This window comes from Heptranchias perlo, chromosome 25, assembly GCF_035084215.1.
Source record: "Heptranchias perlo isolate sHepPer1 chromosome 25, sHepPer1.hap1, whole genome shotgun sequence".
Lineage (NCBI taxonomy): Eukaryota > Metazoa > Chordata > Chondrichthyes > Hexanchiformes > Hexanchidae > Heptranchias > Heptranchias perlo.
In genome coordinates this window covers 32694227-32713177 of record NC_090349.1, presented here as the reverse complement: position 1 = coordinate 32713177, position 18951 = coordinate 32694227, and the positions used below count along the sequence as shown (strand labels likewise).

Sequence of the window (18951 nt, the reverse complement as noted above, 5' to 3'; positions counted from 1 at the left end):
ATCCCTCTCCCTATCTGAGGCTGAACCAGACTGTTCGCAACCTTGGCATTCTGTTTGACCCTGAGATGAACTTCAGACTCCATATCCGCACCATCACCAAGATCACCTACTTCCACCTCTGTAACATCGCCCGTCTCTGCCTCTGCCTCAGTTCACCTGCTGCCGAAACCCTCATCCATGCCTTTGTTACCTCTAGACTTGACGATTCCAATGCTCTCCTGGCCATCCTCGCATCTTCCACCCGTCATAAACTTGAGCTTATCCAAAACTCTGCTGCCCGTATCCTAATTCACACCAAGTCCCGTTCTCCCATCATCCCTGTTCTCGCTGACCTATATTGGCCGGTCCGGCAATGCCTCGATTTTTAAAATTCTCATCCGTGTTTTCAAATCTCTCCATGGCCTCGCCCCTCCCTACCTCTGTAACCTCTTCCAGCCCTACAACCCTCTGAGATCTCTGCGCTCCTCCAAATCTGGCCTCTTGTGCATCCTCGATTTTAATCGCTGCACCGTTGGCGGCCATGCTTTCAGCTGCCTAGGCCTTAAGCTCTGGAATTCCCCCTCTAAACCTCTCCACCTCTTTACAACCTACCTTTTTGACCAAGATTTTGGACACCTGTTCTAATATCTCGTTATGTGGCTCGGTGTCAAATTTTGTTTGATAACACTCCTGTGAAGTGCCTTGGGAGGTTTTACTACATTAAAGGTGCTATATAAATGCAAGTTGTTGTTGAAACTGATTCAACAGGAACTGATCAGATACATATGTAAATGGGGATCTAATGGTCACTTGCAAGTCCATCCAGTTACTGGCTAACTGAACCTTTTTCTTTTGTCAGGTCAATAGTTTATCATTATAGTCCACAAGTACAACCAGTGTTCAGATATTGTGTAAATGATGATCCTGTAGTATAAAGACGTATTGGTTTTAAAATCGTGAGTGAATGAGTTGCATACTCTGAGTGAGTCTACATCTGCGTACCTGATAGAACTTCCTTTGTGCCCTTTTAAAAAAAATCGATTTCTTTCATCCTTCTTACAACCCCTAAAATTGATCAAAACAAGAGTAATAAGATATTGAATTGTATGGTTCTTGATTGCACTCATCATTCATCTTTTCAGAAATGAATTGAGCTCAGAAGGACAATGGAAAAATCTTTGACACAATTTCACATAAAATTGATGTTGAATTGCAGCACCAACACATCGCACTGGGCAGTTAAATCTGATCCTCTGCACCACCAGATTTTTCAGCCACATTGTTGGGGAAGGTGCTGATTAGAAGCTAGATACTTTCTCCTAAGGGAGAGAGAGTTTAATTCCTGAGAGTAATTTGCTCACCTATCTCTTGGCTTTAAATGGTTCACGGCAGGGGAGATCATAAAGAGATTCATAGCTTCCAAAGATATGTAAATTTTTTTAATATAGGTGGATATTTCCAACACAGCATTTCAACACAAATAATCATCTGAATGTTTCCCCACCTACCATCATTTTGGGCACTGTTCTTAGCTTCTATGTAAGAGCACTGTGAAGAAAGGCATTCAGAGTTTTGGACTTTCTGATCCTCATATCATTCTGCAGATCACACACAGCCTGTATTTGGTGTCTTACTGCAGATCGGTGGAAATATATTACAGAAAATACAGAGTAACCTTATTTCAGTGGGGACGATTTGCCCAGGAAACCAATTATTTTGCATGTGAAGTAATACAGAGGATAAAGAAAAACTTTTCTCCTATATAAATCTACATGTAAAATCAAGGAGAGAGATGAATTTGAGAGTAAGGTTAAGAAACTAGTCATGATAGCTATAATAATAAAAACAAGATTGCAGGAACTTTAGGCATAATGTGAGAGGGCTTTATAAACCGGTAGGAAATAGGTAGTGAGGGAAACAGTAGGAGCTCTGAGGATCCAAGGGTGTTACAAGCAGGATTGTTCCTCCAGGCCCCACAAGGAAATCTTGGGTTTCCCTTTTCCTGAGCTTCAGATTAGCATAACATTGTAATTTGCAAAACCTATCTGTTGGGTTTTTAAATTTGATTTCAGGATTATTGCCCTGACAATTAATTGGTTCAAGAATCAACCACATCGTGTGGAACTGGCATCTCTTGTCGGCCAGACAAGGCACTGGGTACAACAATCTGGTCATTCTTAGAAATTGTTCTGGTGCTAACTCACAAATTATCAGAATTACTAATTCAGTTTCCCAACTTGCCATAGTGGGATTTGAACTCATAGGGCATCATTTTAGCACCCGCTACCGGGTGCGTTCCTGGCGGGGGGGCTCTGAAAATCGGAGAATCCTGGAGTGGGACCGGAGCCCGGTTCCAACCCGCCCACTTCCGGGTTCCCCACTGATGCGCCGGCGTGCACGCGCAGCCCCCGGTGGCGGGAATCCCGCAGGCAATTAAAGCCAGCGGGGTTCCACTTGAAAGTATTTATCTTGCTTGTTCAGGTCATTAACTGAACTGATTAAGGGATTATGTGAGGAGGGGTGGGATTTTATAGCAAACTGGGACTGTTTCCCATACTGGGGGAAACACTCCTAGTTCAAATGGACCTGTTGCAGCTGTCAGCCTGTGGCAGCTGCAAAGGTCCATTTGACAGGTGGGGGTGGGAGACCCTCACTCATTGCAGGAGGCCACTCTGTCACTTGGGACAAAGTTTGACCTCCACCACCCTCCTCCTGACAATCAAAGTCACCAACTTGCACACTTATCCCAGGGTCCAGAGACATGTACCTACCTTGCGGACCCCCTCAGATGTACATCTTGCGAATGGGGGCCGCCGTAGCTGCAGTCATGACCTCCTCAGAGGGCGAACAGCATCACCAGCCTCGCCATCCACACCGTCCACCTCTGACACGTGGAGCTCCACAACAGAGTGCTGTGACACATCCACCTGTACAGCAGAGAGAGATGCGTCGCAGAGGGCACTACCCTCGCCACAGGGTCCACAGACCGAGGCTCAGCTTCCTGGACCTCTCTGAGCAGCAGTGCACACGGAGGCTCAGAGTCACTCGACATGTAGTCGTGGACATCTGCAGCCTCCTTCATGCCGAGCTGCTCCCGGCTGGCCCGAGCACCATCTTCTTACCTGTTGCTGTCAAAGTCACCACTGCCCTCAACAACTTCTCCTTTGCATCCTTCCAGGGTGCCACCGGGGACATCGCCGACGTCTCTTAGCCGTTTGCACAAAAGAGCCCTGCAAATACACCTACACCCACTCTGCAGTGACACAATGGGTGGCATCAGTTGTGGGTCTTCATAGTGATCCTCAGGAAAGGGCATTATTGCACAAACCAGACAAGATTCGCAAAGACATGGCAGTAGAGGTGCCAATATAATATGTAATGTGAGTTGGTCAGAAATTAAATATAAGTAACAACCATGACAAACCCTCAAACACCCTTGTGCATCCCCTTCATGCTCACGACACGTTTGCCTTACGCTTCCTACTGCACATATGTGATGCATGCCCTGTGGCTGCAGCACAGGTAGTGGCAGGTTGAGTGAGGCTGACCGTGAAAGAGATGCACGAGAGGGTGAGTATGGAAAAGAGCCATGAGATTGTATGAGGATTGGGTTGAGTGGTAGTGGCGGGATGAGTACTGGCGAGGTGAGTAAGTGCAGGTGAGATGAGGATGAGGTTTGAGTGGGTATGAGGGGTGTTGTGACAGAGTAGTGTTGGCAGTGCCGAAGGAGATGTGGGGTGGGGGCGGGAATGAGTAAGTGTACTCACTTTGGCTGACCTACTTAGGTCATTGGAGCGCCTCCTGCACTGTATGCAGGTGCGTGATATGTTGGTGGTGCAGGTGACCTCCTCTGCCACCTCGAGCTAGGCCTTCCTGGTGGCAGAGGCAGGCCGCTTCCTCCCGCCCGCCGGGGGGAAGATCTCTGTCCTCCCCCTCCTCCTCACCCCATGTATTGATACCTGGAGTGAGGCATCATTAAACTGGGAGCAGCCTTCCCCCTGGGCTGCTCCATGCTGTAATTTTTTCTATTTGTTGCAGCATCAGTCAGTGGAGGACTGCCCCTTTAAATAGAGCTCCTCCAGCTGACAGATCTTACTGCGCATGCGCAGTCCGCCCGACGCGCAGATCAGCAGTGGGGAACCCGGAAGACAAGGTAAGTGGATCCAATTGGGCTGCGATCGCGCGGGTGGCTGACTAATTTCACCGGGCGCGTTACCCACGCGCCCAATAGCCCCCCGCCGCGAACCCGCAGCCCTGGTAACATCGAGCTCATAACCTCTAGGGTTGCTAAGCTAGGACCATAACTGCTACACTATAGTACTCACATCCAAATTTTAGCTATTGTGATTTACTAATTTATGGCGCCTTTCCATTATTGGAGTGCCGTTAACTCTCATCATGCAGTTGATGGTTCTGGCAAATCCTAACTTCCAAAAGGTAATGTCAGATACCCAAAGATGAACAATGTTATCATTGCAGAAAATACTTTTATTACTTTGCAGCAACAAAGATGTAAGTCAACAAATAGAGAACACAATCCTTGGAATCCCCACATGGAACCCCTATGTTTGGGACTTCGATTTGTAAACCTAGGTTTATATTGCAGGGCACATACAAAACCAATAGCTGGGTAGGTATAAAATTCCTACGTGTGCAGTGCAAAGTTGCGTCCACTACTTTGCCAGTCTGAACACACACTTTCCCTGATGTCAGGGAAAGGCTCATACAGTGGCAAAAGCACAATGCTAGCTTATACCTGTGGCCTGAAATATCAACCTGCCCACGACTGGACCCAAGATGGCAAACCTGATCCAAGTTTCCAATGACAGATGCTTTGCTGCATCTGCCTGATGGACTGTTTGCAGGTTTTTAATGAGCTGCCTCTAATGTATCAAATTATTGACATGCACTATAGATATTGCTGTAGCTGTTTTACTCTGTGTCAAGCAAGTGAAGTAAATGTTGCCAGGGAAAAGCTGACACAATATTTACATATACTTTTAATGCAGTACTTTCATTGATCGGAGAGATCCTCGACCCATCTGAAGGCGACTTTTCATAGAACTCTGCCTGTAGTTACAGCCAAACTGTTCAATGGAGATCTGTGTTAGTGAGAAGCTGCATCTCTCAGAGGGAGGAAGGGAAAGAAAAAAATAGTGTTATCACTTGGCTCGATGAGGACTTCCAGATAGTACAGGAGTACTAACCCCACTTAAAATTGATCCTAAACAGGGAAAACCTCACCACTGCCATCTTTTACCAGATGCCAGCATTCTAACTCAGGAGCAGTGGATCCACACAGTCTGGCAAAGTATTGTTTTTTTCTGCATAAAAATTAATTGTAATAGCTAGTTATGAAGTGATCATATTCAGCAGAATAGCATCATAATTGCAATATTCAAATACTTTTTTCAGCTGTGTTTGGTTTTTCACAGCCTATAGGAATAGAACATAGAAAAGTATTTAAAGCTATTCTGGAACATTTTGGTTAATGGCTGATCAGGAGCTGTAAGCTTCTATTGGCACATTCCGAAAGAGGAATGATGGCAACTATTTAAGACTCTGGTTCATATGCGCAACCCTACTGTTAATACAAGGAACAGCAACAGTGAACACCCTACAAAGGGGGAAAAAATCTGTAAGACCGACAGAAAATAAGTTTTTTTTTTGTACTTTTGTGATCATCAAGGTGAAGGTTGTTAGTGCTCGGGAAAAGAATACTTGACTCCATTTTGGTCATCCATTTTCAGCATCAGGTACTCTCCAGTATAACATTGCTACAGGTGTGTGTTCAGCCTAACCTCAGAAGTGCCCCCCTCCCCTTTCCCCTCAGTGCACCAAATGCCATTTTTGAGTTTCCCATAGCAGCCATTCTGATGTTTCCCTTGAATGTGATTGCCAGTTATGGACAATTTTGTGCTGTGGAAAAAGATTGCTAACATTTTATATTACTAACCGTCAGGAACACAATACTCCTCGTGCCCGTAGCACTTGACAATATAAAAAAGGCAACGTCAGCTAATGTCCAACACCTGTTTTTTCCTACGTCCCGTAAATGGCACTAGGAGCATGAAAAATTAGAACTTTTTCGTGACCCCCCCCTTGCAGGCCCCACAATCACCAGCCGCAGGTACCTGCATCAGCACTGTTCTCCCAGTGCAATGTGGATCCTATTTAAATTAGTAAGAAAGGCATGCATTTATATAGTGCTTTTCACAACCTCAGGACGTCCCAAAGTGCTTTAAAGCCAATTCAGTACTTTTTGAAATGTAGTCACTGTTGTAATGTAGGAAACGCAACAGCCAATTTGTGCACAGCAAGGTCCCACAAGCAGATAAAATAAAATTAGGAGCTTATGGTTAGGTTTTCAGGTTTTTACTTGGGTATTTTTCTCATACTCTGTGCCGTAGACCACTCCTACAAGTGAGTCCTTACTCACTATGAAACAATATATGGTAATGTAATGCTCCTCGGGGTTCCACAGAAACTCTTGTCACTGTATTCAGCATATTAGATATTTCATGAGATCACTTGTGACCTCTTAGTATTTATTCTACTGATTTACATAGTCTATCTAGCTGTGGTTTAGGCTAATAACAGATTAGGGCTGCCAATATCAGGGGACATTAATGTACATCAGAAGGCTATCATAGCTCATGTGTCAATTACATGTCTTTCACATTCCAGTGATATATACTATCATTAGGACTGTACATTTATTGCATGAAGTCATGGGAACCTGTGATAGTTTAGTGAGTGAATTTTATACAGCTAGAAATGACTTGTTATTAGCAGACAAACGTTTTAAATGTTTATATGACTTTCCGTTGTCTGTTGGTTTAACGGTAGAGTTAACCCGAACTCCATTCAAATAACACAAAAGAATGTCATACAAATGTATTCAGTGTTTGCTTTGATCAACAACAGTCATTTCTAGCCTTCAGTGTCCCCTGATTTTCTGAGACATTGATGAAAATTTATGGGGCTCTTCTGATTTCACATACTCTGCAGCTTGTGAGAAAGATACAGCCCTAACAATGTATAAATGAAGAAAGATGACTGTTAGCATTGCTAGAGTTGCAAAGTACTGTGTTAGCACTAAATGTTCTCTTATATATTCTTCTTCTTCTTTCAGGGTTGTAATGAAAGCCTTACTGAAATAAGCAAAAGCACACGTGGAAGCTGAACAGCAGTGCACACCTGTGCAGAAGTTAAACCATCCAATATGCGCATCAGCATGAGAAGAATTGTTCTGCTCATCTGCTGTGCCATTGCTACAATGATGGTCTTTCACCTGGGTCAGCACATGTGGGAATGCCAGCAAATACTAAATGAGAACGGGGGTTGGTTCCATGGCAGGCGAACACACGGCATGATGAAACCAGAAAAGGAGGAATTGGTTATGTACAACTCAAAAAATATTGAATACCGCTACAGTAAAAATATGCCCCTAATCTTCATAGGCGGAGTGCCCCGAAGTGGGACAACATTAATGCGGGCCATGATGGACGCACATCCAGAAATCCGCTGCGGTGAAGAAACTCGAATCATTCCACGTGTACTGGCCATGCGTCAGGTGTGGTCTAAATCGGAACGTGAAAAGATGCGCTTGAATGAGGCAGGAGTGACGGACCAAGTCCTAGACTCTGCATTACAAGCATTTATATTAGAAGTAATTGCAAAACACGGTGAACCTGCAAAATACTTGTGCAATAAGGACCCTTTCACGTTAAAGTCTTTAAATTATCTGTCCAAACTGTTTTCACAATCTAAATTTATTCTGATGATCCGAGATGGCCGGGCATCTGTGCACTCGATGATTACAAGAAAAGTGACGATAGCTGGATTTGATCTTAACAGTTACAGAGATTGTATAATCAAATGGAACAAGGCTATTGAAATTATGTATGGACAGTGTGTGGGGGTGGGGCCCTCCAGGTGCCTCTCTGTTTATTATGAACAGCTGGTATTGCACCCTAAAAAGAGTATGGAAAAGATCATGAAATTTCTGGATATTCCGTGGAACGATGCTGTTTTGCATCATGAAGAATTAATAGGAAAAGCAGGAGGAGTCTCGCTCTCAAAGTATGTTTGTGCTTTTATTTTTTGCTGGTTTTCTCTCCTCCTCCTTTTCTGAAGACATTAACTTCGACTGGGATATGGTCTTGCTTCCCTTCATATGCAAGTCGAGAGCATGAGTAGTACTGGCAAACTTTTTTGAGTGGTGGACATCATGGCTGAGCCTGTTCTCACCCAATATCCACTGACACCACTTGCCAAGAAGGTCACTACATAGCAATCAGCTGCAGGAGCCTTGCCAAATTTTCCCTCCCAGCCCAGGGGTTCCAAAGCCAATCATAGCATCTCCACTGCCACCCCAGCATAGGGCAGATAATTCAGGACAGACCAAGAATTGAACCCATAACCTTTTAGTCTGAATGACTTTGCTTTTATTCTTGTTGTATATTTTCATCAAAGTAAAGGAAAACTGTGGCGAAATTAATTTTTTTTCAACTTTTAAATTCTGTGATCACATAAAACACTTCCAGGATAGAAATGGTTGTAATGCAAGGTTAATTTTCTATTACATTGGATTGTATGACTCATACCTAAGCTTGGAAGACTGCACTAAAATACTAATCCAGTTTTTCGTAATCTCTCCAAGCAAGATGCAGCATTTTTTTGTCTCCACCAGTTTTCAGTTCTTACACTTCCTCTCCTGAAGGTAACAATTCATGCTGGCATATTGTTCCATAGGCAGTAGCTGCTCTCTTGTACCTTGCTGAAATCCCTATTCTTCATGTGTGGGCCTGGCCAATGAGTTCAGCTGGCTGTTCAACCACAAGGCATCATACTCCAGTCCAATTCCATTGCCAACTCATATCCACGTACAGACTTACCAGTAGGGCTCACAGAATAGTGATCAGAAGTGGGAACTGTGGCAGATGAAATTTTCCTCCATTAGCTAATGCCACCTAAAATTAACTGATCAATTATTTCATGGTGCAGAATGACTACTATGGTTGCTTATATGACAACGGTCACTTGAAACAAAAATTGCACTTCATTGTGTTAAAGCACATTGATAAATTTTGATATGAAAGGTACTATAGTGAAACTGCACAAATAGACACTTATTGACAGTCCCAAATAAGCTACACTTTGAAACCACGGACACTCGCAAATTACGAACTACGGACAGCCTGCAATGCACCAAGTCCGTTTACAACTTAAAAGACAGGAGAACAGGTCAGTACAAGGCTGCAGCGAGTGAAAGAAATGGCTTTAGTGGAATGGAAATCTCTCCCTAGCATCCATAGCGGCAGTGAATGCTTACACAGATCCATCCCAGGGATAGAGCGATTTCTCTGCCACTGTGGATGTTGGGTAAAGAATGCCCCATTCCACAAAAGCCAGGAACTGCCGGCCGGGGGAGTTGAGGATCAAGGACACTGAAATTGCAGGAAGGAGAGCAGGCCTAGGGACTTTGGGGGAGAGGGGGAATGAGGACTGGGGGGAGAGATGGAGACTGGGGGCTGGGGGTGGGGAGGAGGGAGACTGGGTGTTCGGGGAGAGATGGAGAGAATGGTTTCCCCTTTTCCCCGCCTTTGGCTTCCCCTCTTCGCCTGCTCACGGGTGGCCTCCTGATTCTTGGAACTTCTCGCACAATAGCTGCTGGCGCAAAACCACAAATAAAGTTTCTCAAGTACAGGGGACCAAACATTTATACGGTGATTGCAATAACATTTGTAGAAGTCTTGTGATCTGATGTCATGTTGTCAGAACATCACATGGTCAAACCTCCAGGAATGCCTCCAATCAGAGTTGGCAACCCTACTGCACCGGTATGTCAGGTACTGATGAGTTGCTAACAACCCCGTACCCACTCCCCAGCACTTCAAACATTAGCAGCAGCAGCACATGTAGGGAGGGGGTCCCGGAGAGGGGTCTGCAGGACATTAATCTCACCCCCCCTCCCCCAATTTGGCTGGGATCTCACAGGCACTCCGGTCCTACAACAACCTCCTCGCCCTATGCAGGCTGCCAATGTACAAATCCCAGGATCAGGACATTTCTCCCTCACTGGAAAAGACACCTGGATGGCAATGAACTGGGAAACCCAACAAACAGAAAATGAACTGAAATAACATTCTGCTGGCAGGGCTTCAGAAATAAGCATGACAGTGGGAAAAAAAGGAACACTGCAGGAGATATAGCCAATCCTGGGATATTTGGCTCATCCGGTTAACTGTATATACAATAACCATTTTGAAAATAAGGACACCTGCAAATAAAGGACATCTGATGCAAGTCCCTTCATGTCCCTAATTTACAGGTTTCACTATAAATAGAAACATTACCATTTTGACTTGGGTTGAGACTGCCCCTTTTGTTTGTGGTAGATCTTATCCCAAATTATAGTGCTTTTAACACACTTTTGCCACTAGACTCCTCATGATTTTATATCTAGGCAAGGTGTAACATGTGAACATTCAGCATTTTGTCCTAGCAATATCTTTATTCCTCTTTTTAAGATCAAGTAATTGGCTTTCATTAGTTTTGCACCATTTACAGGGTAATGGAGTAGATTAAAATATTGCCCAAGCTTTATATTGGAAAAATCTTGAAACCTGCTGTAATTATTAGTTGTATTTAATTGTGAACTCACATTATCCCATTTTGGTCTTCAAAGTGAAGAATGAATATAATTGGGGCCCCTATCAAGTTCCTGAGTGAACTTCTGCTTTGCCAGGCAGTTTATGATCTTGGGCCAGTGGGACATCCATGAATATCCAAGTTCCTCTACAAGCTTTTCCTGACAGATGTACAATCCAAATTATAAAAAAAAGTTTCAAGATATTTATTACTTTTGAAATGAGTCTAAAGTACTCATAAAAAATGTTACTGTAATTAGTCAAATCTGTGTGTTGCTTTTTAATTTTACTTTCTAATACTATCCTGTGGATAGTAGTCTTGGTAAATAAGGTGTGGAAAAATGGTTCTACTTATCCTGATACATAGGATCAAATAGGATTAATGAGGGGATGCTGTGTATCTTGTCATTTATAATGCTTTGAATATTTTAGAACAATGCAAGATGGAATTAAAATCTGATTCGGTGTTCTCCCTGCACATGGTGTGAATGGGGGCTTACAGTTTACTCTGATAAACTTAGGCGTATGCTCTAATTTAAGAAAGTGGATGCGGACTACTTGTGGTCTGTACTTTTGATGGTACTTACATCTGCAGTGTACTCTGAGATAAAGTTTGGGAGTCTATAAAACGGCTGCCACCATCAGCAATCTTTTTTTTAAATGTAAAAACTTTTTGAGCAACATAGGAAAGCTAAAGTCAAGCCTGGAGTATTCCTTTAAAACTCCCACCTGGATCCAGTCAATCTGATTCGGGTTACTAACTAGGGGTTAGTAGTAATATACGGCTAATCTAATCATAGACTTGGTATTTAAAAAGCTCTCCACTTTTTTCTTCCTCTTACAGAATAGAGAGATCCACTGACCAGGTTATAAAGCCAGTTAATCTTGAGGCTTTGACCAAATGGGTGGGACACATTCCAGAAGATGTGGTCGAGGATATGGCCCGGATAGCACCTATGTTAGCCAAACTAGGATATGGTCCCAATGCCAATCCGCCAAATTATGGAAATCCTGATGCACTAGTAATTAATAACACCAAAAGGGTATGTGCGAGAAATATTTTATTCAAAATATTTATTTGTATCTTTGTAAACATTTTATATTTTTCTGCAGGAAACCTACTTCTAGATCTCTGTTTTGCTGCTGTTCAGTCAGTTGCAAAGATATGTGTGAGAATGGCCTATGGTGACTTGTTCCCCAATTTGATCCTCCCCCTCTTGAGGTGGACAGTTCTCCCTATTTTCTTCCCATTTTTCCACTTCTCCTCTCCTGAAGGTACTGACTGCTGCAGAGTGTCCATTCCATTTCTCAAATAGCCATTCTTCATGTGTGAGTTTCGGAGACTGTGGGAGGACATCAAAGCCAAGCTCGTTCCCGTCCTCACGTCATCCGCTGGTACACCTTCCAGCAGGATCACTGGATAGGGTTTAGGAGTGGACAACTTGATTGTTTCCCCCTTTCTCCCCTGGAAACAATGAGGCAAATTGTGTGCCCCAGCTGCCAACATACCCTCTCAACTGCCTCCACCTCAATAGATCAGCTAATGCTGCATAAATTGGGAATCAAAGATAACCTCTGTTGGATGGATCTACTGAGGGAAAGACTACGGCCTAGAAATTGGCCTGCACAACGCCCGTTTTTCGAACGCTACTCGGACTACTAAGGCTTCAATATGGTGGGCAGGAAACATGGCACATTTCCTGCTGGAAGTGTGCCGCCCGCCATATTGAGTAAGGACAAATAAGAGGCATCCTTTACCCATGCCTGAAGCAGGTGCAGGGCCCTTTGCACATGCAAAAAGGGGCCTATCGCCTGTTTGAAGCCCCCTATCCAAGATTGATTTGCTCCGGGGCAGCCGGTGCCAGCCCTAGAGATCGCCTGCAACAAAGAAGGTAAATAACGTACCCCTGCTCCTCCCGATCCCAAATTTAACCCCCCAATCGGCATCCTCACCCAGATAGAAGTTCCTACTCTCTGGTAGAACATAAGAAATAGGAGCAGGAGTAGGCCATTTGGCTTCTTGAGCCTGCTCCACCATTCAGTAAGATCATGGCTGATCTTTGACCTCAACTCCACTTTTAGGGTAACAGGTGTTTATAGCTGAGAAGTTGGATGGGCGAATGGCTTCACAACCGCTGTGAAAGGGACTTGTGTTTGTTTCCCTTTGGCTTCAAATAAGCCATATCACAAGAGGGCAGGTGGCACAGTGCTGAACACAGCCTCCAGATGGGGCAAACCAATTTGGTAATGGGGCATCAAACAGGTGTTAGGCCCCTTATTTGCATATGCAAAGGGACTAACGCCTATTTCAGGCCCAGGACACCTCCTTTGATGCCAATACCAATATGGCGAACGGTGCACTTCCTGCTCAGAATGTACACACGCATACCTCCCGCCATATTGGATGGTTTTGTGCATGTTTTACTCCTGTAAAAACAAAATAAAAGTGAAGTGGAAAGTGCCATTTACAACATCTATGGTCTCATGTCTGTCCACTCTGGATATGCCTGTCCTGTCTGAATCATGCAGGAGCTAAAGAATAAAGAGTGCTACTGGTCTTGACCACTGTTGAATTTAGTCCCGATGCTAATATGATTTTGTTCAAATTTTCCACAGGTGTTGCAAGGTGACTTTAGAACACCTGCCAATTTAAAAGGACCTTCTCAGGTAGGACAACTGTATTTTGTAATCTTTTTCAGGCAATTGTTATTAAACTAGGTGGGTTCAATTTTCAAATTGCTGACCAGGCATAAAACTGGCGCTTCAAATCTTCCGCCTGTTATAGAAACAACCCGATTATCATTTCCATAAATGTTTCTATAATGGGCGCACAATCTGCAATGCCAGTTTTACACCGGGCAGTAAGTTGAAAATCTACCCCTGCCCCCCACGCACCCCCCCCCCCCCCCCCCGCCCCGGTGTCTCTGGTATTTTGTTGCAAAATAAAGTGAGAAATGGACCCCCAATAAGAGTGACAATGGACATCTGCACTTCTTATTACCAGAAAATTCTTCACTTGTTAGCTGCCTGTCAGATTTCACAACACCATAATTTTGTTCATCAGCTGTTGCTTAAATTACACCTAATTGAACAAGTAAAGGCAAATTGTCAGGAAGGTACACTCCCTTGTCGAGTTCATCAGCTCATGTCCCATTGTTTGAAGGTGTTGTTTTTTTAAATTGCATATTTTATTCCCTTCTCTAATGGTCTTACTAGCTTGCACAAAATATGCAGCTGAGGGCAAATACTGTTCTGAAAATGGCCACTTGGAACGCTCAGCAGTAACCCACAGCGATTCTCCCTCATTCCCTTTGGAGAGCTCCCAGCCTCTGAATAAGCATCTTCTCATTACATGTGCTGGATTGAGGCTACCATCTCAGCATCCTAAAGCATTTTGAACAAAAGCTAATGTTTGATTCTCAATATTTATCACCTTTGCAGTAAAGAAATTCTCACTACTAAGTGTTTTAAATTTACATTTTTGCTAATTTATATTTATGACGAATGACTACTTTCCTGGCTTATTTTGATTCTTTGTTGGCATTATATATAATATATTTGTGTTGCCCACCTTACCAAACACCACACTTATTAAAGTAAATTGTACTTTTTCAACCCAGTTCAAGTCTATAATCCCGATTTTAACCTAACCAACCTGGATTTGGGGCGGATGCCTGTTTTAGACCCCGTCCGATGTTATGCTCTGTTGAAATCAGTGGAATATAAAATCAGGCATCTAACCCGAACTCTTCCCATTCATGCCAGGCTGGTTAGGATAAAATCAGGGCTATTATGAAACAGAAACTAACAAGTTCATACATGCCAAATTAAAAAGCTAGCAAAAGCTAACCAACAGCTTCACTGAGACAGCCCGCAAAAAGCCAACAACCCAAAAGGAGTTACAAATATAGGCCTAAGATGTAAGGCTAAAATTTTAGAGCCTCTGTTTCCAGTGCACAGATCAAAGAATTGGATACAGAAGTCAGCATGCTGAATCATTGTACTCCCAATCAAGGGAGATTGCAGCAGAAGTGGAGTCTCCAAAAAATTACTTAATGAAAACATGTAGGTTCATTGAAAGTGCAGGGTAAACAAGTTTGTCATAATCTAAATTGAAGGTATATCCAGTCACAAAAATGTTCCAAGTCCAGGCCGGCAGCAAGGTAACTCACCTGCGAGCAGCATGTACAGGCAAATTGAGGGCAACGTGCCCAGATTTTCCATACTCACTGACAGGCAAAGTACCTTGCTGCTGGCTCAAGCTTGGAAAATAACCGAATCAAGGTCAAGAAATAACATCCTCTGTGACTATGACTGTGGTGCATTATCCCGCCTCATCACCCTTGACCTCTTTGCAGCCTTTGACCTGTTTGACCACACCATCCTGCTCCAACACCTCTCCTCCATTGTCCAGCTTTTTTTTTCTTTCATGGGAAGTGGGCGTCGCTGGCAAGGCCAGCATTTATTGCCCATCCCTAATTGCCCTTGAGAAGGTGGTGGTGAGCCACCTTCTTGAACTGCTGCAGCCCGCGTGGTGAATGTTCTCCCACAGTGCTGTTAGGTAGGGAGTTCCAGGATTTTGACCCAGCGACGATGAAGGAAAGGCAATATATTTCCAAGTTGAGATGAGATGGTGTGTGACTTGAAGCGGAATGTGCAGGTGGTGTTGTGCCCGTGTGCCTGTTGCCCTCGTCCTTCTAGATGGTAGAGGTCGCGGGTTTGGGAAGTACTGTCGAAGAAGCCTTGGCGAGTTGCTGCAGTGCATCCTGTAGATGGTACACACTGCAGCCACGGTGCGCCAGTGGTGAAGGGAGTGAATGTTTAGGGTGATGGATGGGGTGCCAATCAAGCGGGCTGCTTTGTCCTGGATGGTGTCGGGCTTCTTGAGTGATGTTGGAGCTGCACTCATTCAGGCAAGTGGAGAGTATTCCATCACACTCCTGACTTGTGCCTTGTAGATGGTGGAAAGGCTTTGGGGAGTCAGGAGGTGAGTCACTTGCCACAGAATACCCAGCTTCTGACCTGCTCTTGTAGCCACAGTATTTATGTGGCTGGTCCAGTTAAGTTTCTGGTCAATGGTGACCCCAAGGACGTTGATGGTGGGGGATTCGGCGATAGTGATGCCATTGAATGTCAAGGGGAGGTGGTCATTGCCTGGCACTTGTCTGGCACGAATGTTACTTGCCACTTATGAGCCCAAGCCTGGATGTTGTCCAGGTCTTGCTGCATGCATGCACGGATTGCTTCATTATCTGAGGGGTTGCGAATGGAACTGAACACTGTGCAATCATCAGCGAACATCCCCATTTCTGACCTTATGATGGAGGGAAGGTCATTGATGAAGCAGCTGAAGATGGTTGGGCCTAGGACACTGCCCTGAGGAACTGCAGCAATGTCCTGGGGCTGAGATAATTGGTCTCCAACAACCACTACCATCTTCCTTTGTGCTAGGTATGACTCCAGCCACTGGAGAGTTTTCCCCCTGATTCCCATTGACTTCGTTTTTACTAGGGCTCCTTGGTGCCACACTCGGTCAAATGCTGCCTTGATGTCTCATTGGGTTGGCCCTCGCTTGGTTCCACTCTTACCTATTCAATCATAGCCAGAGCATCTCCAGCAATGGCTTCTCACGCCGCCCCCACAATTACCTCTGTTGTCCCCCAAGAATCTGTCCTTGGCCATCTCCTCTTCCTCATCTACATGCTGCAGACATGGGGCCAGCTTCCATGTGTACGCTGACGACATCCAGCTCTACCTCTCCACCACTGCACTCAACTCCTCCACTGCCTTTGTATTGTCGGTCTGCTTGTCTAATATCCAATTTTGGAAGAGCTGCTATTTCCTCAAGTTAAACATTCGGAGGACTGAAGCCATCTACAGTGAATGATCTCAGTCACAGCACAATTATTATTAATCACACTAATCATTTTTATTCAGTCCAATTAAAATTTTAATCACCTTGCTGTGTATCATTTGTTTTAATCATATTGCAATTAGTGAGAGTGCCTGCAGCTTTCAGAGGGAGCTGACACTTTGCTACTAAGTGGAACATAGGAACAGGAATAGGCCATTCAGTCGCATGAGCCTATTCCACCATTCAGTTAGATCATGGTTGATCTGTACCTTAGCTCCATTTACCCGCCTTGGTTCCATATCCCTTAATACCTTTACCAAACGAAAATCTATCAATCTCAGCTTTGAAATTTTCAAATGACCTAGCCTCAACAGCTTTTTGGGGATGCTTCCTCTGTGATTCTGGAAGATTTGATATAAAGAATCAGGGGTTTTTAAAAAGAAGATTTTAAATTATTTAAAAAGCGAGTCTGCAACCAGCCACTGTTGGTTGTCAGTGTTCTCCCTACACTATGATGTGGAGATGCCGGTGATGGACTGGGGTTGACAATTGTAAACAATTTTACAACACCAAGTTATAGTCCAGCAATTTTATTTTAAATTCACAAGCTTTCGGAGACTTCCTCCTTCCTCAGGTGAACGATGTGGAAATGAAATCCTCGAAATGAAATCGCATTTATAATTCACAGAACAATGCTTGGTGATTACAGACAGTTTTTTCAACTGCCCGTTGCCAAGGCAATCAGTGTGCAGACAGACAGGTGTTACCTGCAAGGTCTCAGAATATACAAATCACCAAAAAAAACAACAAACAAAAAAAAACAGAGATAGAGAGGTAGAAACATAGAAAAGACAGCAACTGACCCGTTATATTAAAAACAGATAACATTTGTTCGCTGGTGGGGTAACGTGTAGCGTGACATGAACCCAAGATCCCGGTTGAGGCCGTCCTCATGGGTGCGGAACTTGGCTATCAGTTTCTGCTCGACGATTTTGCGTTGTCGTGTGTCTCGAAGGCCGCCTTGGAGTACGCTTACCCGAAGGTCGGTGGATGAATGTCCATGACTGCTGAAGTGTTCCCCGACTGGGAGGGAACCCTCCTGTTTGGCGATTGTTGCGCGGTGTCCGTTCATCCGTTGTCGCAGCGTCTGCATGGTCTCGCCAATGTACCATGCTCTGGGGCATCCTTTCCTGCAACGTATGAGGTAGACAACGTTGGCCGAGTTCCATCAAGTTCCATCCCACCATCAAGCTCACCATGGACTACTCCTCAGAATCAGTTTCTTTCTTGGACACACGAATCTCCATCAAAGACGGGCACCTCAGCACCTCACTCTACCGCAAGCCCACAGACAACCTCACGATGCTCCACTTTTCCAGCTTCCACCCTAACCACGTCAAAGAGGCCATCCCCTATGGACAGGCCCTGCGAATACACAGGGTCTGCTCAGACGAGGAGGAACGCGATGGACACCTACAGACGCTGAAAGACGCCCTAGTAAGAACGGGATATGACGCTCGACTCATCGATCGACAGTTCCGATGGGCCACAGCAAAAAATCGCATAGACCTCCTCAGGAGACTAACACGGGACGCAACCAACAGATTACCCTTTGTCGTCCAGTACTTCCCCGGAGCGGAGAAACTACGCCATGTTCTCTGCAGCCTTCAACATGTCATCAATGACGACGAACACCTCGCTATGGCCATCCCCACACCTCCACTACTCGCCTTTAAACAGCCACCCAACCTCAAACAGACCATCGTTCGCAGCAAATTACCTAGCTTTCAAGAGAACAGCGTCCACAACACCACACAACCCTGCCACGGTAACCTCTGCAAGACATGCCAGATCATCGACACAGATACCACCATCACACGAGATGACACCACCCACCAGGTGCATGGTTCATACTCCTGTGACTCAGCCAACGTTGTCTACCTCATACGTTGCAGGAAAGGATGCCCCAGAGCATGGTACATTGGCGAGACCATGCAGACGCTGCGACAACGGATGAACGGACACCGCGCAACAATCGCCAAACAGGAGGGTTCCCTCCCAGTCGGGGAACACTTCAGCAGTCATGGACATTCATCCACCGACCTTCGGGTAAGCGTACTCCAAGGCGGCCTTCGAGACACACGACAACGCAAAATCGTCGAGCAGAAACTGATAGCCAAGTTCCGCACCCATGAGGACGGCCTCAACCGGGATCTTGGGTTCATGTCACGCTACACGTTACCCCACCAGCGAACAAATGTTATCTGTTTTTAATATAACGGGTCAGTTGCTGTCTTTTCTATGTTTCTACCTCTCTATCTCTGTTTTTTTTTTGTTTGTTGTTTTTTTTGGTGATTTGTATATTCTGAGACCTTGCAGGTAACACCTGTCTGTCTGCACACTGATTGCCTTGGCAACGGGCAGTTGAAAAAACTGTCTGTAATCACCAAGCATTGTTCTGTG

The 18951-nt window shown here is 44.7% G+C and overlaps 1 protein-coding gene across 3 annotated transcripts in view; it reads left to right on the top strand.

The window, feature by feature from the left end:
• The window catches only part of LOC137342184 (protein-tyrosine sulfotransferase 2-like), a 120751-nt gene that overhangs the window by 87970 nt on the left and 13830 nt on the right, over positions 1-18951 (top strand). For all 3 annotated transcript variants that reach the window (XM_068005933.1, XM_068005932.1, XM_068005931.1), the window contains 3 exons: positions 7115-8064; positions 11479-11677; positions 13251-13301. In XM_068005933.1, the coding sequence (XP_067862034.1) occupies positions 7205-8064; positions 11479-11677; positions 13251-13301 (1110 nt within the window). In that variant the 5' untranslated portion in view covers positions 7115-7204. The remainder of the gene's footprint in view (positions 1-7114; positions 8065-11478; positions 11678-13250; positions 13302-18951) is intronic.